We start from the raw sequence: 21,792 nt of genomic DNA on the forward strand, positions 1-21,792 counted from the left end.
GACCTTTTCTTTCATTTTCCCTGTGTTGTGTCCCAAGGTGTAAGGATTCCTAGGTTTGCACTCGAGAGATTGAGGTTGTTTACCTAACAATCTCATTCCCAGAGCCGGATGCGATCGTTTTGGTCAGCAACAAGGATCCCCGAGGCTCTCAGGATGAGGGCTTGTGAGTGTTTACGTCAGCGTCGCTCGAGTGAATCAGTAAGGCTGCCAGTTTTAACGTGGCAAAAATAAGAAGTTAAACGCAATAACACGAGGCCATTGAAAAGCAATGAAGAGGAATTCCATCAAGAAATGCGGTTGGCATTTTGAATTTTAAAAATCTAAACACTAGCACACGCTACACGGCTTGATAGTTAAAACAATCCTCCCATAGTATGGATCCTCCCATAGTATGGATTTCCCTTCGAAAAAAAATCTTTAAAAAGTGCGATGTCGGTAAGAAAGTATGCCGGTGATTTTTTTTTCAGGCGCATGCGCTAAGATGAATGCTATGGAGTTGTTTTTAGAGAGCTACACGCTATTTTTAGACTTCAAAACTAAACAATTCGTTTTTTTACATTGACAGTAAAATTAAATAGGTTTCTAAAACATGAGAACCCGGGTTAAATCATCTGAAGAAGGATGCTTGTTGATGAATGGTCTCAGCGTTAGCCAGGCCATACTTTCTAATTCTCTCGCCTTATTTTTCTTTTCCTCCAGGTCGTCTCTTTCACCGATACAAGCCAACTGCTCCTGCTTAAGTTCCTTTGTTTTAGTTGACATTAAATTTACAAGAGATTCTTTTAATTCGGCAAGCTGGGACTCCGTTAGTTTTTCCAACTCCTCGTAGGTGAATTTCGTTTCCGTTTCCGGTTGGAATAAACCTGCAAAAAGTTGACGAAGAAATCCGAACGGGCTGACCACACCACGCGACTTCACATTAAACTTCTTCAGTTTTGCTTCAATATTTCTTCTTTCCAATAAATAGCTTCGGATTCTGGCGTAAAATGTTGTCCGTCGTTTGTTCCTGGCTTCACAAGTTTTACAAGTTTCACTTCTTGCTTTCACAGGGGAACGAATCTCCACTACGCAGCTCGACTCATTTTGGTACACAAATTCTTTCATCGCAAATGCGGCAGACTGATCCGCTTTAAGAAACCTGCCAGAATCTGTCATGAGCAACTTTCAGAGGCAACTAGGCACTTGAGTTGTCCATGCTTTGTTCATGTGGGGTCGTTCGGTGCTGTCGGTGACGTCATAAATAACGGGAGACGTCAAGCGCGCGCAACAATAGCCGGTAGAACAGTGGATAAGTATTAGGGATTTAGGGCAAACCAACTGTGCTATCCACTGGATGGAGATTTATCCAGTGGATAGCGCTATCCACCTATTGAACAACTGCGGCCAGAAATTTTTTTTTCGCTTTTTTTCAGGCGAGCGACTTCAGGCGCGTAGGAAGCGTGGAGCACGAGGCACAAGCGACGGAGGAAGTTACTATTTTTCTACGTCTACCCCCGTCACGCGTGTCTCGCGCTTCTCGCCCCCTAGCGCAGCAAAAGGTTACTTCGAAGGCAGAGACACGGGCGGTAATGCTCTTGTGCAACAAAAATGGTTCAAAAAGTCGGCATTCTGTCAAGTTGAAAATTTGCATTAAACATGAGAGATTTTCAATTATTTAATCCGCTAAAAAGGACAGCAGTCTTACGACCCCGGGTTCATGAAAGTCATCAAAACAACAGACGCAACGTAAATATGAAGAGCTACTTTTAATTCTACGCAAAGGTTTCGTGTTAGAGAAGAATATACAGTGCAAAAATAGGGCGTTATGATACAAAAAAGCGACAAGATCCGGTTGAAAAAAAGTAAGTTGTTATCTGACTCTATCCCATCTCCACAGTGTGCCATCATCACAAACAGAGATTAAAATCCTGTAGTCAAAAGAGAAACCAAAAAAAGACAAACAAATTAAACCGAAAGAAGTCAGTGGTTTCAGAGAAAGAATCTCTTTGTTTTCTTTAAGAGTCTTTTTAATGTGCAGTTGCCAACCTTGAAATACCGATGCACCTCATATCAGCTAATCAGGATAAGGCGCTTGTTCAGTTGTTGATTTGTTTTTTTTCCCGGTCAAGCAACGCATGTGCTAAGGTAAAGGAGAAAGGGCCTGGGCTGAACTGGCTTGGTTTGACGAGGGCCCGAGGTGACTGTAATCCCTATAACTAGGCTGATTTAGCAACAGGACGGGAACGTCAGTTGAAGACGGGAAAGCGCGCGGAAAGGACTAAACACGACTTACGGTGTTGCCGCTCTGCCATTGGTCAAGCCAGTTGTTTGATTTGCGCGCGCCGTCGTCAACTGACGTTCCCGTTCTGTTGCTAAATCAGCCTATTATGTGTAGTGAGCCAGCCCAGAGCCGCCATATTTACAAACAGAATTAAGGCAGTGCGCATGACTCCTATTGAGAGTACTTGGTTCCGAGCCGTATATGTCACTGACTTAACGAAAAAAAAAGATCTTTCTCACTTACTCAACAGGCTACAAAAACCCTATCACATTTCTATTATTCTCACTATTGTTCGTGAAGGGTGAGGGTGATAAAAGAGACGCTTACTCGAGGAAATATAGTATTGTTAGACAAAAAAATCACCTAACTTTGATGCCAGTTCCTCAAAAGTAGAGACAGTAAGGGATAATCGAGGTTTCTGAGTAACTGACCACCCACCCCTCCCCTAAGTCAACATTAACACTTACTTCTCACTTAAGGGAAAATGTTGGCTTAGGGGAGGGGTAGGTGGTCAGTTTCCCAGAAACCTAAATTGATCTTGTTGCCTTTCACTAACCTGCCATCTTTGCTGAAGCCCGTCTGCCTAATGGCTGAAACACACTTGTTGTGAACCAACGTTGTTGATCTGGGCAAATAAAAAACTCAATATTGTAACTAAAAAGTCCAACAGGACGTCTACTCATGACTTCAGTTAGGCAATTGAGAGAAAAGATTCTGCTCTTTTGAAGCATCGCAGCTTGTTTTGAACAACCAAACTTAGACTGCGAGGAGTAACCTCTAACCAGAAAAGGAGAGGGCCTGGGAACTAGGCTATGCGGGCATTCCCACGGGGCAGTCGCGCGGGATAGCAAATCAAGAAAAGGAGCGAATGGTAAAATGTGATATCCAGTGAGACATTAAAACGTATTACCTTGCTTTCCTTGGATCTTCCACACCAATATCCCAAACAAAGGTCTTTCCTGTTTGATTTCCAACAGCCATGAGCTGTAAAATAAATTCGACGCAACCATTTACTAATTGGATTCATTAATTATTTTTTAATAATCAGTACGTGTTGGACTGTTGGTTCGATAGTAACCCCGCACTCTCCCTAGCAAAAACTACGCAGGGACGTACCCTCAGGGATGGGGAGGGATTAGAGTTCAGCTACATGTGTGCTAGGTTATGGATTTTACTGATCCATGTCCTGTATACTAGGCTGAACATCAGGCTTTTCTTCAGGGAAGCCGGAGATGGAAAACGATGCGTAAGGAAGGTAATCCTTCCCTCCATATCTCCCTCTAAAGAAACACCGACACTCACACGTTATGGCCATTTAGGTGAGATGATTTTAAAAAAATTAGAATAACCTGCCCAAAATGCAACTAACAGGAATATCATTGACATGAAAGGATACGGAATAAAAAGGGAGGGGTTTGATAATAAATGTTCTCCATTTTGTCTGAAAGGCCTCCAGTTGAAGTTGAAAACTAATGGGGCCAACGAAACCAAACAGAAACAAATCGACGCGGTGATCACTAAATGAATACCATCAGAAAACGGTCGAAATGTTGCTATAAATAACAAAATTGAACGAACGATGAACAAAGCCTATCATGAAACGTTCCATCCTACTCATGTGATTTTCTTACCCTCTGTTCGTAGTCTAAACTGAATCTCATGTACCATATGTCGCACTGAGAAAACTCAAATCTGACGAAGGAATTGAAAAATACGGACATAAGTAGTTTAAAGCCATTTAGGGAAATACCTGTTGCAATCTACAATTGAATGATTAGCAAAATGTGATCGCTTAACTTACCTATGAAGCATGGTAACGCTTCGCTCCGAATTGAAAGGCTGGGAACAGAGAGAATATCAAATTAATAAGGTTTGATTAAATGTAACCTCTCGGTTAAAAAAAATCGCTTTGTGAAGAGTGCACGAGTTGTCAAGAAAAGGGTTTACTTCTGTAGGTACCGAGGCACAGATTACAAATTACGTACAACAAAAGAAACAATACAACCAAACAATAAAGCCCTCAAGACAGCTCTTTTGTTTGGTTCCTTTAATTCTTTGATGACGATACCTGCAGAAAGACGCTACGAAATTTCAAAGGATGATATCAATTTCACATTGTAGAAGGTGCGAAATAGCAAATAGTTAAAACAAAGTTATTCTGATGACCAACTTGCACTCAAGACGTATATTCAAATGGTTGTGTTGAAGCCTATTCCACGCCCTCCCTATTGATACGTTACCAGTTCCTATAAACACGAACCTAATTTATCAGGTTATCACGTTTTCCCGCCTTTAATTCGTGACCAGTTCATAAAGAAAAGATTGCCTTTGCCTGGCTTTGCCGGTTTATTATTTTTTCAGTAAGGTCTGACCTAGTCATATTTTAACCCTTCGCGCTTCACGATTCATTAATTTATTCTAAACCTTAATGGCATCCTGGGAATGGAATACAGTTCCCTTAGTTAGCTTATCTTACCCCTTTGAAAATGTCCTCAAATTTTTCTTGCGGCTTCCAACAAACAATACAGTTTTCACATGACTGAAAGGAAATGCACCAGGTTAACACCCATATCGATTAAAGCTTCCAAGAGTTGAAGTAAATAATTGAACACAATCGACAAACATCACAGACTGTGAGTACGTTCTTGTTTTCTATCAAAGTTAGTGGGGGTACCACACGTGTGGCATGAGGCCAAGCCGCGAGGCTCAAGAAATGAGGACGTTGGTCTGAGAAAAAACATTCTTCTCAGGCTAACACCCTCGTACCTCGCGGGTTCCTCCTTCCTCCTTCGTTGCGAGATGGCTGCTCCTTCACTAACTTTGAAAAATAACTACTCGCAAAGAGTCGGAAGGCAAGGTTTTTAGGTCAAAGGGAATGCGACAAAATTCTAGTATTCGCTCAATTCCTGAAAAGTTGGTCGGAATTTATTCTACTTTATGGCCAAAGAAGACAGAGTGGGTCATTAAAGAAAATATATGAATGTAGGTTTAAATGGATGCCATACCAATAAATGGAGGGACTTTGAGAGGATAAAACAGCTAACGGCTGCGTAGGGAATATCGATTGTAAAATTTTCTTAAGAAACAAACTGCATTAGATTTAAAGGCTGCACTCTACTACTACACGACTTGAATGTATACGTCATGTAAAACACATCTTACTTTAGACAGGACAAGATCACCAAACCAACGAACACTGTCGACGTAGTTTCTATGGATGTCACGTGTCGTGAAATCCGGAAAGTGGACTTTGATCGAGGAAAACGCTCTGAAATACAACAGTAAAGTAACTTTGCAAATCAGCTAATCTCTACAGCCGTACGAGCCACAGGCAGGCAACAAACAACAGTACTTCTATTCTGTGCTAATCTAGGGTTACTCCTCTGAGGCCCGTTTCTCGAAAGTGCGGATAGTTAACGGGGTCTCCGTGGCAGAGATAACATGATAAAACTATTAGTTAACAAAACAAAATGGACTGGTTTGTTAGCTAGGACCTGCGCTCCTGTTCTTTACATTTTGATCTGAATATTTGACTTCCATCCCAAAAAGTTACCGGGACGTTCGAGAGACAACGTTGGTCTGGGGAGAAACCTTAAGCAACGAGAACGTTGACGTCCCGGACGTCAAAACTGGCAGCCGGAAGTTGATATTTTCTCTCTTTCATTGCACTGAGCCTCGACAAATTCGTACAGCGGGAGTTAAAACAAAGGCATTCAGATTCGTTGTGTGAGACAAAATTGTTCCATCAAGCGAGACATCGAGCCTCTGGTTGCTATTCATGACGTCTCGGGCGTCAGCGTTCTCATTGCTTAAGCTCACTAAAGACGATGCCAAGACAAAAAGGAACAACAGTACTATGCACCACACGATCAACGCCGCAGTCACTAAGCGCCATGAAGCCGCACATGCTCAAATCAATCTCCGTCAAAAAGGTACAAGATCGATGCACTCATTTGTGATCCGGCCAATGTTTATCTGAAGACGATCGAGATCTATCAACAGCACGAAAGCTCTTATAATACATATAAGAGAAACGAACATCACTCACAAGCACAGAAAAAACATATTTCAACGTTAAACTAACTTCTAAAAAAGCGCGGTAAATTTTATCTACCAGCGTCACACATAAGTATTTCACGCACATAGTCAATACTTTTGAGAGTTGTGGATGTTGTGGTTCAATTTTAGGACCTCTATGTAAACCACTCTTGTGATGGAGCATCCTATTAAAAGATTGTTATTATTAATTTTATCCTTGGTATAAATTTTATTTTCCATTGTTTCAAACTCATTATCATATTATTACCATATCCCAAAACAAAGGAAAATAAAATTAAACCAAAATTGAACCACAACATATCCATGGCTGACATCTCCTGTGAGCAAACTCTCCAAGGCGCTCTGGCGGCAGGGCGGGAAAAGGAAGGAGAGCTTGCAACTCTGTCTCTGGAATTTGAATTCCACGTCCAATTCCCCAGTGGCTCCCCGTCGACTGAGCTGTCTGATTTCCGCCAATCAGCGCGAAGCGGAAACGAGCGCGAATGTAAGCAAACATTGAAAAATACCTGCCAAGGGTGATGACGTCATTAATAACGTCATCTCCACCAATCAACATTTCGCATCGTTATTGCAAGCTTCCGCCCCGCCGCCAGAGCGCCCCAGAGAGCTTGCTCGCCGGCTACGGCTGACATGGTTAGTATGTTTATTATTTCTAGCAGTTGTAAATGCAAAGAAGAGACCTTACTTTTCAGTGTTGCCTGCATCGTAAGAATGAGACTCCTTGATAACCTAGGAAAAAAAAGAAAAGAATTTCCAAGTATCAGCAATACCTTTTCATGTTTCCTAAAACTGACACGAGAAAGCAATGTCATAATAGTTTTAATCTGTTTCATAGACAGTTATTTTACAAAAAAATCGTATAAACTGGAAAGATCCAAAAAGGCAAGTTGAACGGTATGGTTCACTTACGCCCCAGCACTACTTAATCATTCACAGTGTAGACTGCGAGCAGTCTTTCTTTTTCTTCAGAGTTAGAATGGGGAGTGGCCGCTCGACGCGAGAAACGCCTTCAGTCACGCGCGTGGTAATTTTTGTGTCTTGCGCGTTTTGCTCGACGAGCTAAGAAAAAAGAGAGACTGCTCGTAACCTATTCACAACAGTAAGACACAAGGTAGCATAACTCATTTAAAAAAAACTCCGGTTTTTCGGTTTATTATCGCCTTGACACTTGATAGGATCAATTTCTTCAACAACGTCCACCGTTCTCACTAAAATTATTGTATGTATAATAAATGTGACCGATTACAGTGATCAATACAAGGTTATTTACAGGGCTTTGAATTCTAGAATCTGCGAGCTATACATGCACTGAGAACTTATACAGTTTAAGATCTGGTTCTCAAATAACACACAGAAAAAAGAAAACTTAAGACGAGATGCAAACAGACAAAACAAAACAAATACAAGATTCAATTTTACCTTTTTGACAGCATCAGTTTCCAGTGACCAAATCTTAAGAGAATGATCCATTCCACAAGACACCAACTTCTCACCAAGGATGTCAAAGTCCTTAAAATTAGGTTAAAAGACAATGAAAATAAATGGTTGACTGTAACTTTCATAAGCGAGATCAGCTCAAAACGGCATTATTAATTTATGACTTACTGTGCTAAGGACCTCATCTCTGTGTCCATCCACACCACCAAATATAGCAACTAGCACATCTGTCTTGATGTTCCATAACCTCAGGCTGTGATCTGCCAACAATATTACAGTTAAACATCCTTGTTAATAATAAAAATAAAGATATAAATACACAATTACGCAAAGTGTATTATCTTAGGAAAGAACACAAGGACAAAGCTTGAACAGACAGACCAACAGATCTTAAGTCTGAAATGTTGACTGCTTTGCCAACATGTTTTAGTTATTCATATGTGTATTAAGATGGAATCCATCAGGAAATTTTCAGAGGAAAAAACCCTTGTACCAGAATAATCAAAACCATATTGCATTCTTTTTTACATTTTTCAAGGGCTATAGATTATAATACAATAAAAATTATTGGTTATCTGTAACAACACCAAAAGACAAAAATTCTTATGAGAGCCCCAGAAAATAAATTTCAAATTTCAGAGGAATTGTGAAAACAAAGGTAAAATTTCATTCGTAAAAATTTCATTTTGTGCAATTTGAGATTGATTTCTCAGGCTCCCATAAAAAATTGTCTTTGGTGTTATTACAAATAACTGGTTGAAAAGTGTAAAAAGGAATGCAGTATGCTTTAAATTGTTCTGGTATAAGGTTTTTGTCCACTGAAAATTAAAATTACTCAATTTCCTGATGGATTCCGTTTTAATTTCTTTGTACATTTAAGAGCTTATTGGCTCCCCACAATTCCTTTCTTCCTTGGTCTGCTTAATGCAGTTTTTACTGTACACATTTTGGTTTCTCTTTATAAAGTAAGAAAACACTAGCACTCCATCTTGAATATAGTACATCACTCAACAAAATGGTTGTCACCTTTGCTTGCTGAAAGAAGTATATAAGGATCCACCGGATGAAACTTAAGTTCATTTATAGCTCCACCATGACCAATGTAATGCTGAAGAGGAAATACAACACAATCATTTAATGCTATAAAAATGGAATTGACAAATTCTCAACTAAAATTGTTCACACTTACCTTGATACAGTTCATGCTGATTGGACTGCAAAAAATAAATAAAATAAAAACAGTCTATAACTGTCTATAACTTCAGTATATATGTAATTTTCTCCATGATTTAATGGTAAAGACTTATCATTGATATTATGAAGTATATAAACAGGTGAGTAATTTGTAAGTTGTGAAGTCTTCTGAAATTGGGATTTGGGGGACTGGAGAGTAAATTTCCCCTCACTTAATAATTCACTCAGTCATATGACATGGTGAATGATACAGTTTTAATGTACACTGTAATCACTGGAGTAAAAATGACTTTGGAGATGTGTACTTATGGAAAATTTCTCACTAAACCCCTGAAATACTTGGCAAGAGTTAAAACAAAACAAAAACAGCACTGACCTAATGAATCTGATGATTCCTCTTGTCCCAGCAACGGCAAGTAATGGCTCCCCGGTGTCAGGATGATATGACCAGGCACAGGTGTAAAAACTTTCCTCTGGCTACAACAAGTTAAGGGAATTTTTTTTTCTTCTTTTATGTTTTGGTGAACATTTTTATTTACAATTGTGTTTAGTCGACTCTGACTTCAATGGGGTGATTAGAGATTGAAAAGATAGCAAGCAATTTAAAGACAGCTGTTACATGTACTTGCCGACATTGAAATGAATGATCACTGCTCAATGGAAACAGTAAATATTTTCCAGTGACCAGAAGCTGTTTTAGTTCAATTACAAATAAGGTGTCCAGTAGCGATAGAGTATAGCTGAACCTTCCATAATCAACCACACAAGATGCAAACATTTAATGGATAAGAGTTGAACCATAGTGGCCCCATTCTAGAAGGCATCCAAACTCATCAACATTCTGAAAGAGAATTCATTGCATGCAATTTCTAATTTATGATATGTGTAGTTTTCTGTTGTCACTAAAAGTTCTTCGCACACTCTGTGTAATGTACTACGTACAGCAAAGAAAAATATGAAACCTTGCTTCAAAAATAATAGTTGCAAACAGGAGACTAAAAATAAAGAAAGATTCGGACACCATCATCCAAATCAAAGGCTCCTAGGAGCGAGCTCATGGATGAATTGAATTAGTGTAGAAAAGACAGTTCAATAATCACAGAAAAACATATTAATCTTTTTGAACGGTTCATTATGTACGGACTTGCCAAAATACAGCGTGACTCGAAGTATCCGATTGCATGTGTACCTGAATATTCTAGAAACTTTTTATCAGCGCAGCATTTCTACTTACAAAGCAAAGATCACTTTTAAAAGCAATTATTAACGCTTTTTAGTTGTAAAATAGTTTGCTTTCTCATCTGACTGTCAAACACTTTCCGAACGACAGTGCACTTTCTTGTAAAATAGCCAAGTTTTACATACATGAGTTTTATTTAAACCGTGGTTTTAGAAGTGCGATGCTTTCAAATAAATGTTTCCATATGATGAGTACGTAACGGTTAGTATATGCAGTACGAGCTATATTAAATACAGAATACAGGCGTTTATGGCTAAATTGAACTGCTTTAGAACGCGCTTTTGATAAACACGAGCTAAAAATTATTTTAATACATGTAAAATTAAGCTCAAAGCAGTACGTGCTCTGACCTAGCCAAGTAATTTAAACGCAGTCGAAGTATCCGATTGCCTTTCGCCAGAGACTTGTTTATACCAGCGCAGCATTTCTTGTAGAAATTACATTAATAGCACTGCTAAATGGAATCACCGACAAACAAAAGCCTACTTTAAGGCAAAGATCACCTAAGAATCCAAGCAAAATAGCTTAACGCTTGTTGGTTCTAAAACCTGTGCTTCTAGTTGACAGAACATTAATTCATTCCCTGTTTGCATACGAAGACAAATGGTCGAACGGATTCGTCCAAATAACTGAATAAACCTCAATAGATACTCCTCAATGTCCCTTTAACAATTCGAGGACAGTTTTTTTGCAGTGATTATAAGGCTCTTTGGCTTATTCGCTTTTCGCTGAACGAAATCCTATCGTCAGGCTGCAATAGCTCTTTCACGCTCCTGTTGATCGCATCTTCTCCATATCAAGTACAATATCCGGAACAAATGTGCACAATTCGTTCAAATACACAATAATGATCCACGCTCAATTATTTCAATGTCCTTTTAACAATTCTAAGTCCATTTCTTGCGGATGATATTATCAGTGTTCTTTAAAATATTGCTATTTATACAAAACCCATCTCAGGAAAAAAAATTCGCCTTACTAGTACCCTCTACGTCATCCATGAGCTAAAAAGTGGTCGTGGTTGCTAGGACAGGTGGTTGTTTATGAGAGGCTTCAAATGTAGTAATATGACAGGGCAAATGTTGGTGTTTTGGATAGATGGTCGCTTACAACGTATGAGAGGAAGTCGCACATGGTGGTTTGACTTTTGTTTCAATACCATGCATTTCAAGCGTAGGTCAACAAAATGTCTCCAATTGAAATAAATAAGTAAGTAATAACACTAATTAAAGTAAAACTAATGGCAAAGTGAGTAAAAAGATACATCAGCATCAGCATAAGCTTGAAGCAGCTTGACCACTCCTTTGGCTTCACACTGGTAGATTGTTACCTGCATCAAAAGAAAACAGCACACCCAGTTATTAACTTTCTCAGTCACACATCTCCTCCTACACAGCTCAAATTATTAAAGTGATCTGCTGCTCGATCTACCACACATCATTTTTTTTCTGAAATCACCCAACCCTTCCCCCTAAGGTGAAGTAGAGATTTGTGGATTTCTTACAATGGCTAAACTTAAATGTTTCAAATAAATTAAAAGAATATAAAATGGAAACGTCCCTTTTAAGGCTTGACCAAATCTACGTATTATACATCGTTGATTTTCCAAGTCACCTAAAGACAAAAGTTAAACTTACAAGGGGCCACTAAGAGCAAGCAGTCCCTTTTTCTATATCACTTACCCGGTTGCTTCCAACAGTTGCAAACAAATGGAGATCTTCTGTTCCCTCAGGTACATTGTAGTTAAACTGAACAGCAAATATAGGCTGTTTATGATCTTCCTGTCAAAAAAGAGTAGCATTATAGTACATACTGCCAACACAAAGATTTAAGAGCATTCTACCAGATGGTTGTTTAGAAGAGGTTAAAAACAATGAAAAACTTCCAAAACTGTCATCCTAAAAAGTGATCACAGTTGTTCACAAGAGGTGGTTGTTTATGAGAGATTCCAACCATTTGGTGTTTTGGATAGGTGGTCGCTCATGAGAGGGGGTCACACAAGGATGTTCAGCTGTATTCCAAAGTTTGTACAATTCCAACAAGGCTCTGTATTACATGTAAGGAGATTTAACTGTCTTGGGTTTGCCAAACAAAAGTAATAAGACGTAATTCATTATGGCTTATTTATGATAAATTCAGATGTAAAAAATCATGGTATAGGTGTATATTGTTGGTCTCATGACCATTGGTCGTTGGGCACTGCTTGACAACCGTAGCTCCAGTCATTGGTATGATTACATATCATACTCAGTATTTGTCTTCTCATTGGCTGAGAGCCTACAGTTCATTTTGGAAATCAGTGCAACCTACAGATTAGTCTGTTATCTGCTAGCAGATAACTAACTAAAATGTAGGTTGTGTGCGCAATGCATGATTTACAAGAGCGATGTCAAACTGTTTTCCATATGTTGGTGTGTTTGTCCTTATTTTCTTCAAAACAATGTATAAAAAACAATCATTAGATTCCAGGGCTGTGCTCTAGCAGAGGCCGGTGGACCCTGGCACCCAACATTTGTTTTTGGGCAACTAGAAAATCTTAGTTTTTTGTACAAATCATATGCTGGGCACCCTAGATTTTACAGGGTTAAAACACTGGGCTCCCTTCAATTTTCCTTAGAGCACAGCCTTGGATTCGGTTTTTGTGATATCCAAAATAATCTAGGTCTCTATAAGTGTTATCAGCCTCGGCTTTCAGCGGATCTTGTGTAATTTGTGCACCCCTCAGTTGAGTATTGGTCAACACTATGGGCCAATACTCAATCGACATGTCGGCTGATATGTCAGCCAATTCTAGGTCGCCATATTGGTTGATCAGTTGACATATTGGCTAACCCACAGTCGCTCTCTCCGCTGACATCTGTCACCCGACTCTCAGTCAACATGTTGGCTGATGTGTTGATTGATAGTCAACCGAGAGAATGCTGACATGTTGACTGACAGATCGGCCGATAGTGTCGACATGTCAACCGATATGTTGGCCGATACACTGACCGCCATATCAGTTGCGCGTAGACCAACATATTGATTGACATGTCGACCAACAGTCGACCGAAATGGCCATCGAGAGTCGACCGATACTTGACATAATGGCCGATAGTGCCAAACGATACTCAGTCGCGGGGTTCACAAATTACACAAGATCCCCTTCAGCCTGGCTATAACGCTTACCGCGATCTTGATTATTCTGGATATCACAAAAAACTCATTCAATCATTGTTTATAATTTGTACCTCACATGGTGAAAGCGACAATGTGTCTCATACATGCTGAGAGAACCAGGGTAAGCAACCAATGGTAAATATCATGGTCATCAATCAATCGTGACCCTAGCGAGACATCATAAATTAACCCTAAAAAAACCTCTCCTTATATCACATCTCCAAAAAAGCTAAAATTGGTTCATCCTTGGTGTAAGAACCTGTAAAACTCACGAGTGACATAAAACAAAGGAAACAAAGAAGTCAACAAAACAGAACCTGAAAAAAAAGGTAAGACGCAATGAAAATGTTCACAGGTTCTTGCACCCAGCTAAAGTCCCAAAAATTGATGACATGATCATGTCGACCAATCATACAAATCTGTTAAAATCCATCCGCTTGAGCAGATTCTCATGTATAACATTTTCATAATAGTCAATAAGATATCCCAATGCCCTATGGTCCCTAATGTTCTCTCGAGCATCAGAATGAACTCACTGTAGTGATTTCAATCAATGCGCAATTCAAAGCACGTGGTAAACAGGTTAACAATAAATAATTGACATTGCGCGGGAAAATAAATTCTTTTTTAACCTGCGAGGAGCATTTGCCACGAAACAGTTGAAAAAAATTCTTATTAGTCGCAATTCATTTACCTTGAGGAAGTTAACACATCTGAAGGCTAAGTTTCGTTTCTTTCTTCCTTTGCCTCGAAATCCTCGTTTTCCTGCGATGGAAGCTTGGGTTGAATTCGAGTTCGAACTGCTTACTGTGGAGTCGTTGTCACTATCTTCATCATCGAATTTCGCTTGTTTTCCTCCTCGTTCATGTTCTGCATCTGACCCTGTTGCCTCGCATTCTATTTGAGGCTCTTGTGGCAGAGATTCTTCGATTTCTCCGCTCATTTTCTCACTTCGAACTTCTGCCTTTCCTGTCACGCAAAATCGTCCCAGTCTTCCTCGAAAGTTTTCCTTGGAGAACCACAGGACGCCCACACAATCTGTACATGTGTAACCGTTTGGAAGTTTATAGTAAATGTATTGGATTACCGTTTGCTTCTTCTGTAGCAACGTGTTGCTAAATATATGTACTGGATCACTGCTAAATAATAAACGTTGTATGACCTTACCCGTAGTTTATTGCCCTCCTTTTGCCTCAGAAGTGATATTTTGAGTGATAAAAAATCCTTCAAAAATTAATAGTTGGCCGCTTTACCCGCTCTTCGTTGCCTCTATTAGAAGGCATAGTCGCCTCATAGTAATCAGCGAACTCAAATAATCCTTCAAAATCTCTTAATACCTCTTCTGAGGTGTAGGGTGACAATTTGCCGGAGCAAAGTAATACAGCGTTTATTTAGCATCAGTCTATGCACAATTAATAGTTAGCTACTTCGTTTATTAGTTAAAGGGCTCTGAGACCATCTGTGTTACAAAAAGGTTCTAGAAGCTGTGACAGGTATGCAACAGGTTAGCATCGATCAAAGCTGATCTTATTACATAAAAATTAACTTTGCAGGACATAAACACGACACCGAAAGCTCGAATCCATTCCTTAAGTTTCGGCCCTTTTCTGATTATGTCCTCGTCAGCAAAGTCTGTAACCTGCGCGCAGACGAAATTAAACTCTGGTTAACTAATCAGAGTTTAGTTATCGTCTGCACGCAGGCTTCAAAGTCTGCTGTATTCGTTTCTCTAGTTGGGAGAGCTTCATTGGTTTCCATATCTGGGGCTGTCCTATTTCGACAAGCCTAGCGTGTTTATTTACCGTTTGTGTTTGAATTTCATGAAAAAAGTTGTGTTGGAAGGAGAGTGATGGCGGCTGAGTCTTCATCTTGTGCCTCCCACCTTATGTATTATATTGTATTGACGTTGAATTTGAGAAAATTTTGACGAAACTTCGTTTGAGAATTAAGGACAACAACAACTATCTGTATAGCGTAAGTTTCGTTGACTTTTATTTTGCATTTCCTACAAATTTTAGGGTGGTATTTTTACCTCATACAAACACTGTGATTTTACTGGAAAAGTTCTGTTGTGATACTTGGCTGTCGTCATTTTATATAAAAAATTTTTATACTATCATAGTACCCGGGTGGCCTGTGGTGCACTTGAAAATCTTAGGTCGTTCTGTAGAAAAAATGGCTTCACATTTGCCGGCAAAGCATATTACTTAAAGTACAAGCTGTCAATCATCTTTCGAGGTAAAATCAGTCGTGCATGCCCTATTTCCCCGAATAAGTGCCCGCTCGCTTATTTCAGTCAAATTTAGCTAAAAGGATTGGCGCTTATTAGAAGGAGGGCGCTTCTTACGTTTCTATAAACAGAACTGTAACTTTATTGTGGCGAAACCAAAAACTACGACATTATCCGTACAAACGTCAAGTCAATGAAGTCTTTCGTTTGTTTAAACAATGCTTGATAATCAAGTGCACCATAGTCTATACACGTAACGCACATGAAGGAACCCTTCTCGCAAATGGATATAGAAGCAACTGGAAGTAACTTAACGGAAAAGAAACTATTAGCCTGTATTGATTCCGCTGTATGTGAAGGCTAAAAAGTAAATAAATGGCAATAAATAAGTGGCAATAGATACTAGTCTTCCTTGTGTACCAACTAAGTTAAGAAAGTGAGGGCGAAAGGAGGAGGGGTTGGGGGGAAGAAGAGGCGGCGCTTATTTGATAGAATGGCCTTGGGGTAAGCGCTTATTCGAGGAAATATGTTATCACAAAAGCGATTGCTACCCGCGACGCTGGTAAAGAGTCTTTGTTGATGCGTATATATTTTTTCGTTACTTTTAATTCAAAGGCTTTTCATTCTACAAAACATGCTTACGAACTTCGTTTTCTAAGAGTACTTATATAGCAGCGGCACAAAACAACAACAACAACAACAACAACAACAACAAGCGACGTGTCTTCTTCTGTATTTTTTTTTAACCCGTTTTCTCACTACCTTTATAAGTGCAACTTCATTCAAAATTTGGACTTTTAGCGTTTTCTTGTCTTGAAATTTCAAAGTGTTGCAGTGAATCAATCTTAATGAAAGTTTCAGACATTTTTATATACATTGTGAAGATTATGTGAAGAGATTTTAAAAAAATTCGTTCTTGTCGTTTCAGAGATATACAAGAAAGCGCTAAAAGTCCAAATTTTGAATGAAGCTGCACTTAGACAGGTGGTGAGAAAACGGGTTAGTTTTTAAGATCGCAGGAACGAAAATACACCAAAATTTCCTAGCATCGAAATATGATATTAAGCAGCATTCTGACGCTACATAAGAATAATTTGAGTCATTTATAACGTTTTTTTAAAGTAATCTATCACGGCTACTGAAAATTTAAGGTTTGAAATATATTTTCGTTTTAGCCGAATTCAAACATACAGAATACTTAAATCTTACGGAGGTTTTTTGCTAAGCACCAAACTTTAAGAGTGCATCCACGATACGACCAGGCAGGGGCGGCACAAGCCATCTAACCGATTTCGATGAAACTTGGCCAGTTTGAAGGGGTCCACCCAAAACTACTTCACTCCAAGTTTAAGGAAATTTGGTCGAAACCGGGGGGAGTTGACCACCCCCCTTGTTTTTTTTTAAAAAATGACCAAAAAACACCTAAAAATTGGTTTAAAGTATTAAAGCTCTACTGCTAAAAGAATTCCATCAAATCTTTTCATATTTTCAGTGAATGTTATCCTACCCAAAGACAATTTATTGTAACTGTTTCGTTCTTCTACGACAAGTTCCTATGACACAAGTCATCTCAGCCAAGACCCCCCCTCTCACCCAATAGTCAAAACTGTTGAAATATCCAAAGTTTAGGCCAAAATATCTCCAATGCCGGAGCATGCTTCAGAAAACGGAGCATACCGTCTAGAAGACGGGACATCATACTAACAATATCTGCAAAAAAATCTTTGGGCACTCATTTAATTATTCCACAGGAGGACTGCAAACACGTCGTCCACCACAGGGTACCAGTGTCAATTTTGTTTTCATTATAACGCGCTAATTCGGTAATTATCGCACAACAACGGACAGACAATGCCACAAAATGATTACACGCCATACACTTTAATGAAATAGAACCATTTCTATCTAACTGCCTAAATAAAAAAAGGGCCCACCACAGGGTACCCACGTCAATCTTTTTTTTCCTTTCATTATAGTGCGCTAATTCGGTAATGATAACGTAGCAACAGACAGAAAATGCCTCAAAATGGTTACACACTATAAACGTTAATGAAATTGAACCAATTCAAAAGCTTTAGTTTGTCCTAACCCATGAAAATAAGAATCGGCGGCCTTATGATGACCTCTATTATTGTATAAGTGAACTTCGTGACGAAATTTACTCTTCGCTAAGTCAAACACCTGAGTCACAGAACACTATCAAAATTACATTGTCTGTATTTGAACTTTAGAATGATTGTATAATAAAATTTGCTTTTGTTCGTCTGGTAAAGGAATAGTACAATTGCTTGAATCTTGCACGCCGCATTGCATCTTGATACAGAAAACGTTATCCAAAAGAATTCCGCTTTCTGAAAATAAATTGATTTGCTTGCGACTCAAGTCGGTTGCCTAATACGCCTGAAAAGGAGAAAAAAAGGAGAAAAGCGTTTGGCTGTTTACAGCCAAACGCTTCTTTTTTTCTAATCCCTGGAAATTACTTCCTGGCAAGCGCATACATCTTTGTAATTTGATAGCTTGATTCGATTTTCCATAATAACTACAAACAGAACAAACGTTCGCTTTAAAAATACAAATTGACGCGAACGAATTGAGTTGTTTTGTTTTCTTCTTTAAAAACGGAGTTTTTACATGTATAAAGGTTTGGCGATCGTAAATGTTGAATTCGGGCTTAGGATATGTAATAGACCTAACAGCCCAGTGTTGAGATTCACACGCTTTCTATAAATAGACCGTTGATTGGAAAAAGCGTGCACGCGCATGGATATTTCAAAGTGTTCCTCACATGTGCCGATCGGTTAGAGGTATAGGATGTAGAGGTGAAAAGGTCTCTCGTTAAAAACGATGTCGCAGTTTTCGTGCTCTTTTGCCGTGCACTGTACCAGTGAGTGTGACGTATCAACTAGATACCCCGATCGTACACAGTTTTTTCCTTTGAATTCTTGCGTCAGTGATGTAAAGGCGCACTTGAGAGAATTGCAAACAACACAATCATGTGTAGCCTCTGAGAGAGAGCTGATACTTGCTCGTGTCGGTTTGTTTGACGAGGAGGGTAAGGATATGGTTATTTGCCCAAAGCATCGCGTTTTACTTGGAGCAAAGTATTGTCCTTCAAGAAAATGCCAGCATCCGCTTCATGGTCGCCGTAAGGGTAAAGTGTCCAGAGGGGTGAACTTGAAAATGTCGAAAGAGATAAAGGAAACGTGGGACGTTTTGGTTCCCGTAGGCTCAGGTAAGCGTGATCACTGAAGGTAAATACGGTACTTATACATGCTTTGGTTTCTTGATGATTAAGCCTCATGTAAGGGAATCAAGACAGGATTCCAATCACTGTATTCCAGTATTTGTCAGAGGACTTGGGTTCTTTTTCAATCATTAGTGGGATTCCGGATTCCACTAGCAAAATTTTCTAGGATTCCGGAATCCGGATTCCCTTACACGGGGCAAATGATTGACTAATACACAAGTTTAGTCAATTGTTTTATTAATACATACACAAGTGGAAAGGAGTTTTTTTTTCTTTCTTTTTTTTTGGCGGGGGTGGGGGGAAGGATGGAAGATCTTGTAAGAAATTAATTATGAGTTATAGGGTATGATATTTATTTCGCAAAAGAATAACAAACAAACAAACAAATAAGCGATTGTGTGGTGAATTTTGATCTACAAGAGTTTTAATCTATTTTTAAATTTACCGGGTCAATTTGCCCTTCCGTTGTTTTCCTTTTTGTATCTTAGCTAGTTACGTTCTAACGGTAGCCCATAGTTATAGGTTCCTGCTTCTAATCGGTCATTTTTCTCCAGGAGGGGCGGGGGATAGGGCAATTCTCTCAAAAGCTACAGTGATTATACAGATTTTTTTTTGGCGAAACCTCAGGGCCAGGCCTTTTAATATAGAGCCCGGTGTCAATTAAGAATGAGTGTTCTAGAACGGGGCGTGAAAATAAGCGCCTCACTGAAAAATTATCAGATTTTTGTTTAAAATCCGCACTGGAATTGCCGCTAATTATACATTTACTGATGGCCTACGCTGGCCTACCACATCGCGTGGACTTCTAGTATTTTCTACAGCACTAATCACTAATAATTCCAACAGGGGCCCTCTTTTGACTAGGAATGGCGGCACAAACCTATTTAGAATCTAGCTTGGTAAAATCCCTCCCTCTAGGAAATATTAGAATGCCTAAATGAATGCAGGCAAGCCGTTTATTGCTTGGGAAAAGTTCCAAACAGTTTGTTCTATTCAGCCTGTTACCACAAACTAACAAACCATAATGCTACCAAAACTCATTTTAGGTTTATTCTTGTACGCAGGGGTTTGTAGACAATGCCGTGGTGACCATCTAAGAACTCTAGGTTCTACTGACGCGGATTCCGAAGTACAAGATCCCGGACTGGCGTCCACGTCTCACCCAGAGCCTCAGATTCACGAACCTTCATGTTCTACGGAGTCTGCAGAGGAAATAGTAGAGCCACCACAGTTACTACCGCCTGCTACAGAAGAATCAGAACAATTGTCTGCTACCCCTGTCCTTCACGTAAGATTCCAAGAAGATCTCATTAGTGAGGTAAGTTCTTCTTCGGCAGTGTGTGAATGAGTTTACTGATTTCAAAGGGGCGGGACGTTTGCGTCACTTGCTTTGTAATTGTTGTCATAATCCACTGATCTTTAGAACAAATCAGGAAAGGAGGGAGAGGGGTCGTTGTTGCTTGATGCATTGGGCGTAATGTTGGTTCTCACACTAATTTGCATAGACTTTGAATAAAATCGGAATAGTTCGTTAAAATTGGTTGTTATACTGAGAGTCACTATATGGTTGAGTCATAAAATTTTCTCCTTTCAAAGAATACCTGTCTTCGAGTATGCTTTGCGGTCGTGGTTTCGAATGTTGCTCACTCTTATTTATCGAACTTCCTTTGAAGCATAAAGCGCGAAATTTAATAAAATATAATCATCAATAACTCGTAACAATTACTATTCAAAGCTCATTCTACTCCTGTTATTAATCTTAGAGAGGTTTGAGCAGATTCATATAGCGTTCATAAACAAAGCCAACCGGCGCAAAGCATACCGGCCAACAGGAATTCTTTAATGTAAAACTTGTGCACGCTGACTATACGGTAATGATGCCAAACTGATGGAATAATTAGATATTTCCTAGATACAGCTTTTTTCTCTTCCAGCATAGCGATCGCGACTCAGACCCCAGCGATCGCCATTCAGACGCTTTGTCTTCTGGATCCCAGGAGTCTCTTGGCGCAGCAGAGACGTCGGCAGAATGGCAGCCCACCCCTCAAATACAGCACCGCCTTTATTACCTTAATAATTTCCTCAGAATGGCTACTGAAGGCAGGGTCAGCCCGGTGAGGTCACAGTGCCAATGTGACGTTCTTACTATGTCATCCAGAACCCAGCGCTACTACCGGAAAAAAGCGGAGCAGGCTATGGAAGGCGTGCTTGAATCCATTGCCCCTGGCAACGCCTCCTGGCTCTACCACCAAGTCATGCAACGGCGGATTCGTTTACAAGCGACCGAGGGTATAGTCGAAGACACGCTGGTTGCCAGACTGGTGATTCTGTATGAGGAAGCCGCCAATTGGTACACGAGACAACAGATCCTGTCGCTTTTCGTGAACGACTACTCGAAGAGCGAGCTATTGGCTTTGATTCCGGGTCTCTCAAAATGGAGAATCGACGAGGCAAGGAAGCACGCTTTCCAAACTAAGCCCGGGCAACCCATTGACCCACCAAGGATCACCAGATGCCGTTTGGATGCTGTGAAAGTTGACCACTTTCTTGACTTCTTGTCCAGTCCATCAGTTCTTCAAGATGTGGCATATGGCACCAGAACTCTTAAACTGGAGAGTGGAGAGAGCTTAGAGATCCCGAACATGGTGCGCACACTTATATCCTCCCACCTAGTGCGCATGTACCTGAACTTTTGTGTAGAGTCCAATTTTGAGCCTCTCGGACGCTCCACGCTCTTCAATATAATCAAGGTACGGATTATAAACGTTCGTAAAGGACGAATTTTGATCAGGGTTAATTGTAGTTGTAGTAGTGGTGTAGTAGTAGTAATGGTTTGCATTTAGAAATTAGTTTGAAACGAAAGCATTTTGTTTCTCTTCAGGTTTGTGGGGCTTCACTAAAGAAATCGTTAGCCGGTCTTGATAGCACTCAGACAGATGGGGTACAGGCGCTCGCCACTCTTGAAG

The 21,792-nt window shown here is 39.7% G+C and overlaps 2 protein-coding genes across 2 annotated transcripts; one reads left to right on the plus strand and one right to left on the minus strand.

Moving 5' to 3' along the window:
- Positions 1-1,730: 1,730 nt before the first annotated feature.
- LOC140940458 (polycomb protein eed-B-like) lies at positions 1,731-14,318 on the minus strand. Its single transcript, XM_073389436.1, has 16 exons — positions 14,044-14,318; positions 11,873-11,971; positions 11,455-11,520; positions 9,327-9,427; positions 8,946-8,970; positions 8,783-8,864; positions 7,925-8,016; positions 7,739-7,828; positions 7,005-7,048; positions 5,423-5,528; positions 4,737-4,799; positions 4,062-4,099; positions 3,892-3,952; positions 3,171-3,244; positions 2,817-2,885; positions 1,731-1,907 (listed from the first exon to the last, which is right to left on the minus strand). The coding sequence occupies exons 1-16, from the start codon at positions 14,290-14,292 to the stop codon at positions 1,850-1,852; spliced, it is 1,317 nt and encodes a 438-aa protein (XP_073245537.1). The 5' UTR covers positions 14,293-14,318; the 3' UTR covers positions 1,731-1,849.
- Positions 14,319-17,961: 3,643 nt separating this feature from the next.
- On the plus strand, positions 17,962-20,796 carry LOC140940468 (uncharacterized). The gene is made up of 2 exons (XM_073389446.1): positions 17,962-18,811; positions 19,891-20,796. The coding sequence occupies exons 1-2, from the start codon at positions 18,424-18,426 to the stop codon at positions 20,172-20,174; spliced, it is 672 nt and encodes a 223-aa protein (XP_073245547.1). The 5' UTR covers positions 17,962-18,423; the 3' UTR covers positions 20,175-20,796.
- The last annotated feature ends 996 nt before the right edge of the window (positions 20,797-21,792 follow it).

This window comes from Porites lutea, chromosome 1 (assembly GCF_958299795.1).
Source record: "Porites lutea chromosome 1, jaPorLute2.1, whole genome shotgun sequence".
NCBI lineage: Eukaryota > Metazoa > Cnidaria > Anthozoa > Scleractinia > Poritidae > Porites > Porites lutea.

Coding starts and splice junctions, on each gene's coding strand:
- LOC140940458 (XM_073389436.1), bottom strand. CDS start 14,292: ATGAGCGGAGAAATCGAAGAATCTCTGCCACAAGAGCCTCAAATAGAA. Junction 4,100..4,736: donor TTGAGGACATTTTCAAAGGG/GTAAGATAAGCT, acceptor CTCTGTTCCCAG/CCTTTCAATTCGGAGCGAAG. Junction 3,953..4,061: donor AGCGTTACCATGCTTCATAG/GTAAGTTAAGCG, acceptor TTCCTTCGTCAG/ATTTGAGTTTTCTCAGTGCG.
- LOC140940468 (XM_073389446.1), top strand. CDS start 18,424: ATGTCGCAGTTTTCGTGCTCTTTTGCCGTGCACTGTACCAGTGAGTGT. Junction 18,812..19,890: donor TTTGGTTCCCGTAGGCTCAG/GTAAGCGTGATC, acceptor TCTTGTACGCAG/GGGTTTGTAGACAATGCCGT.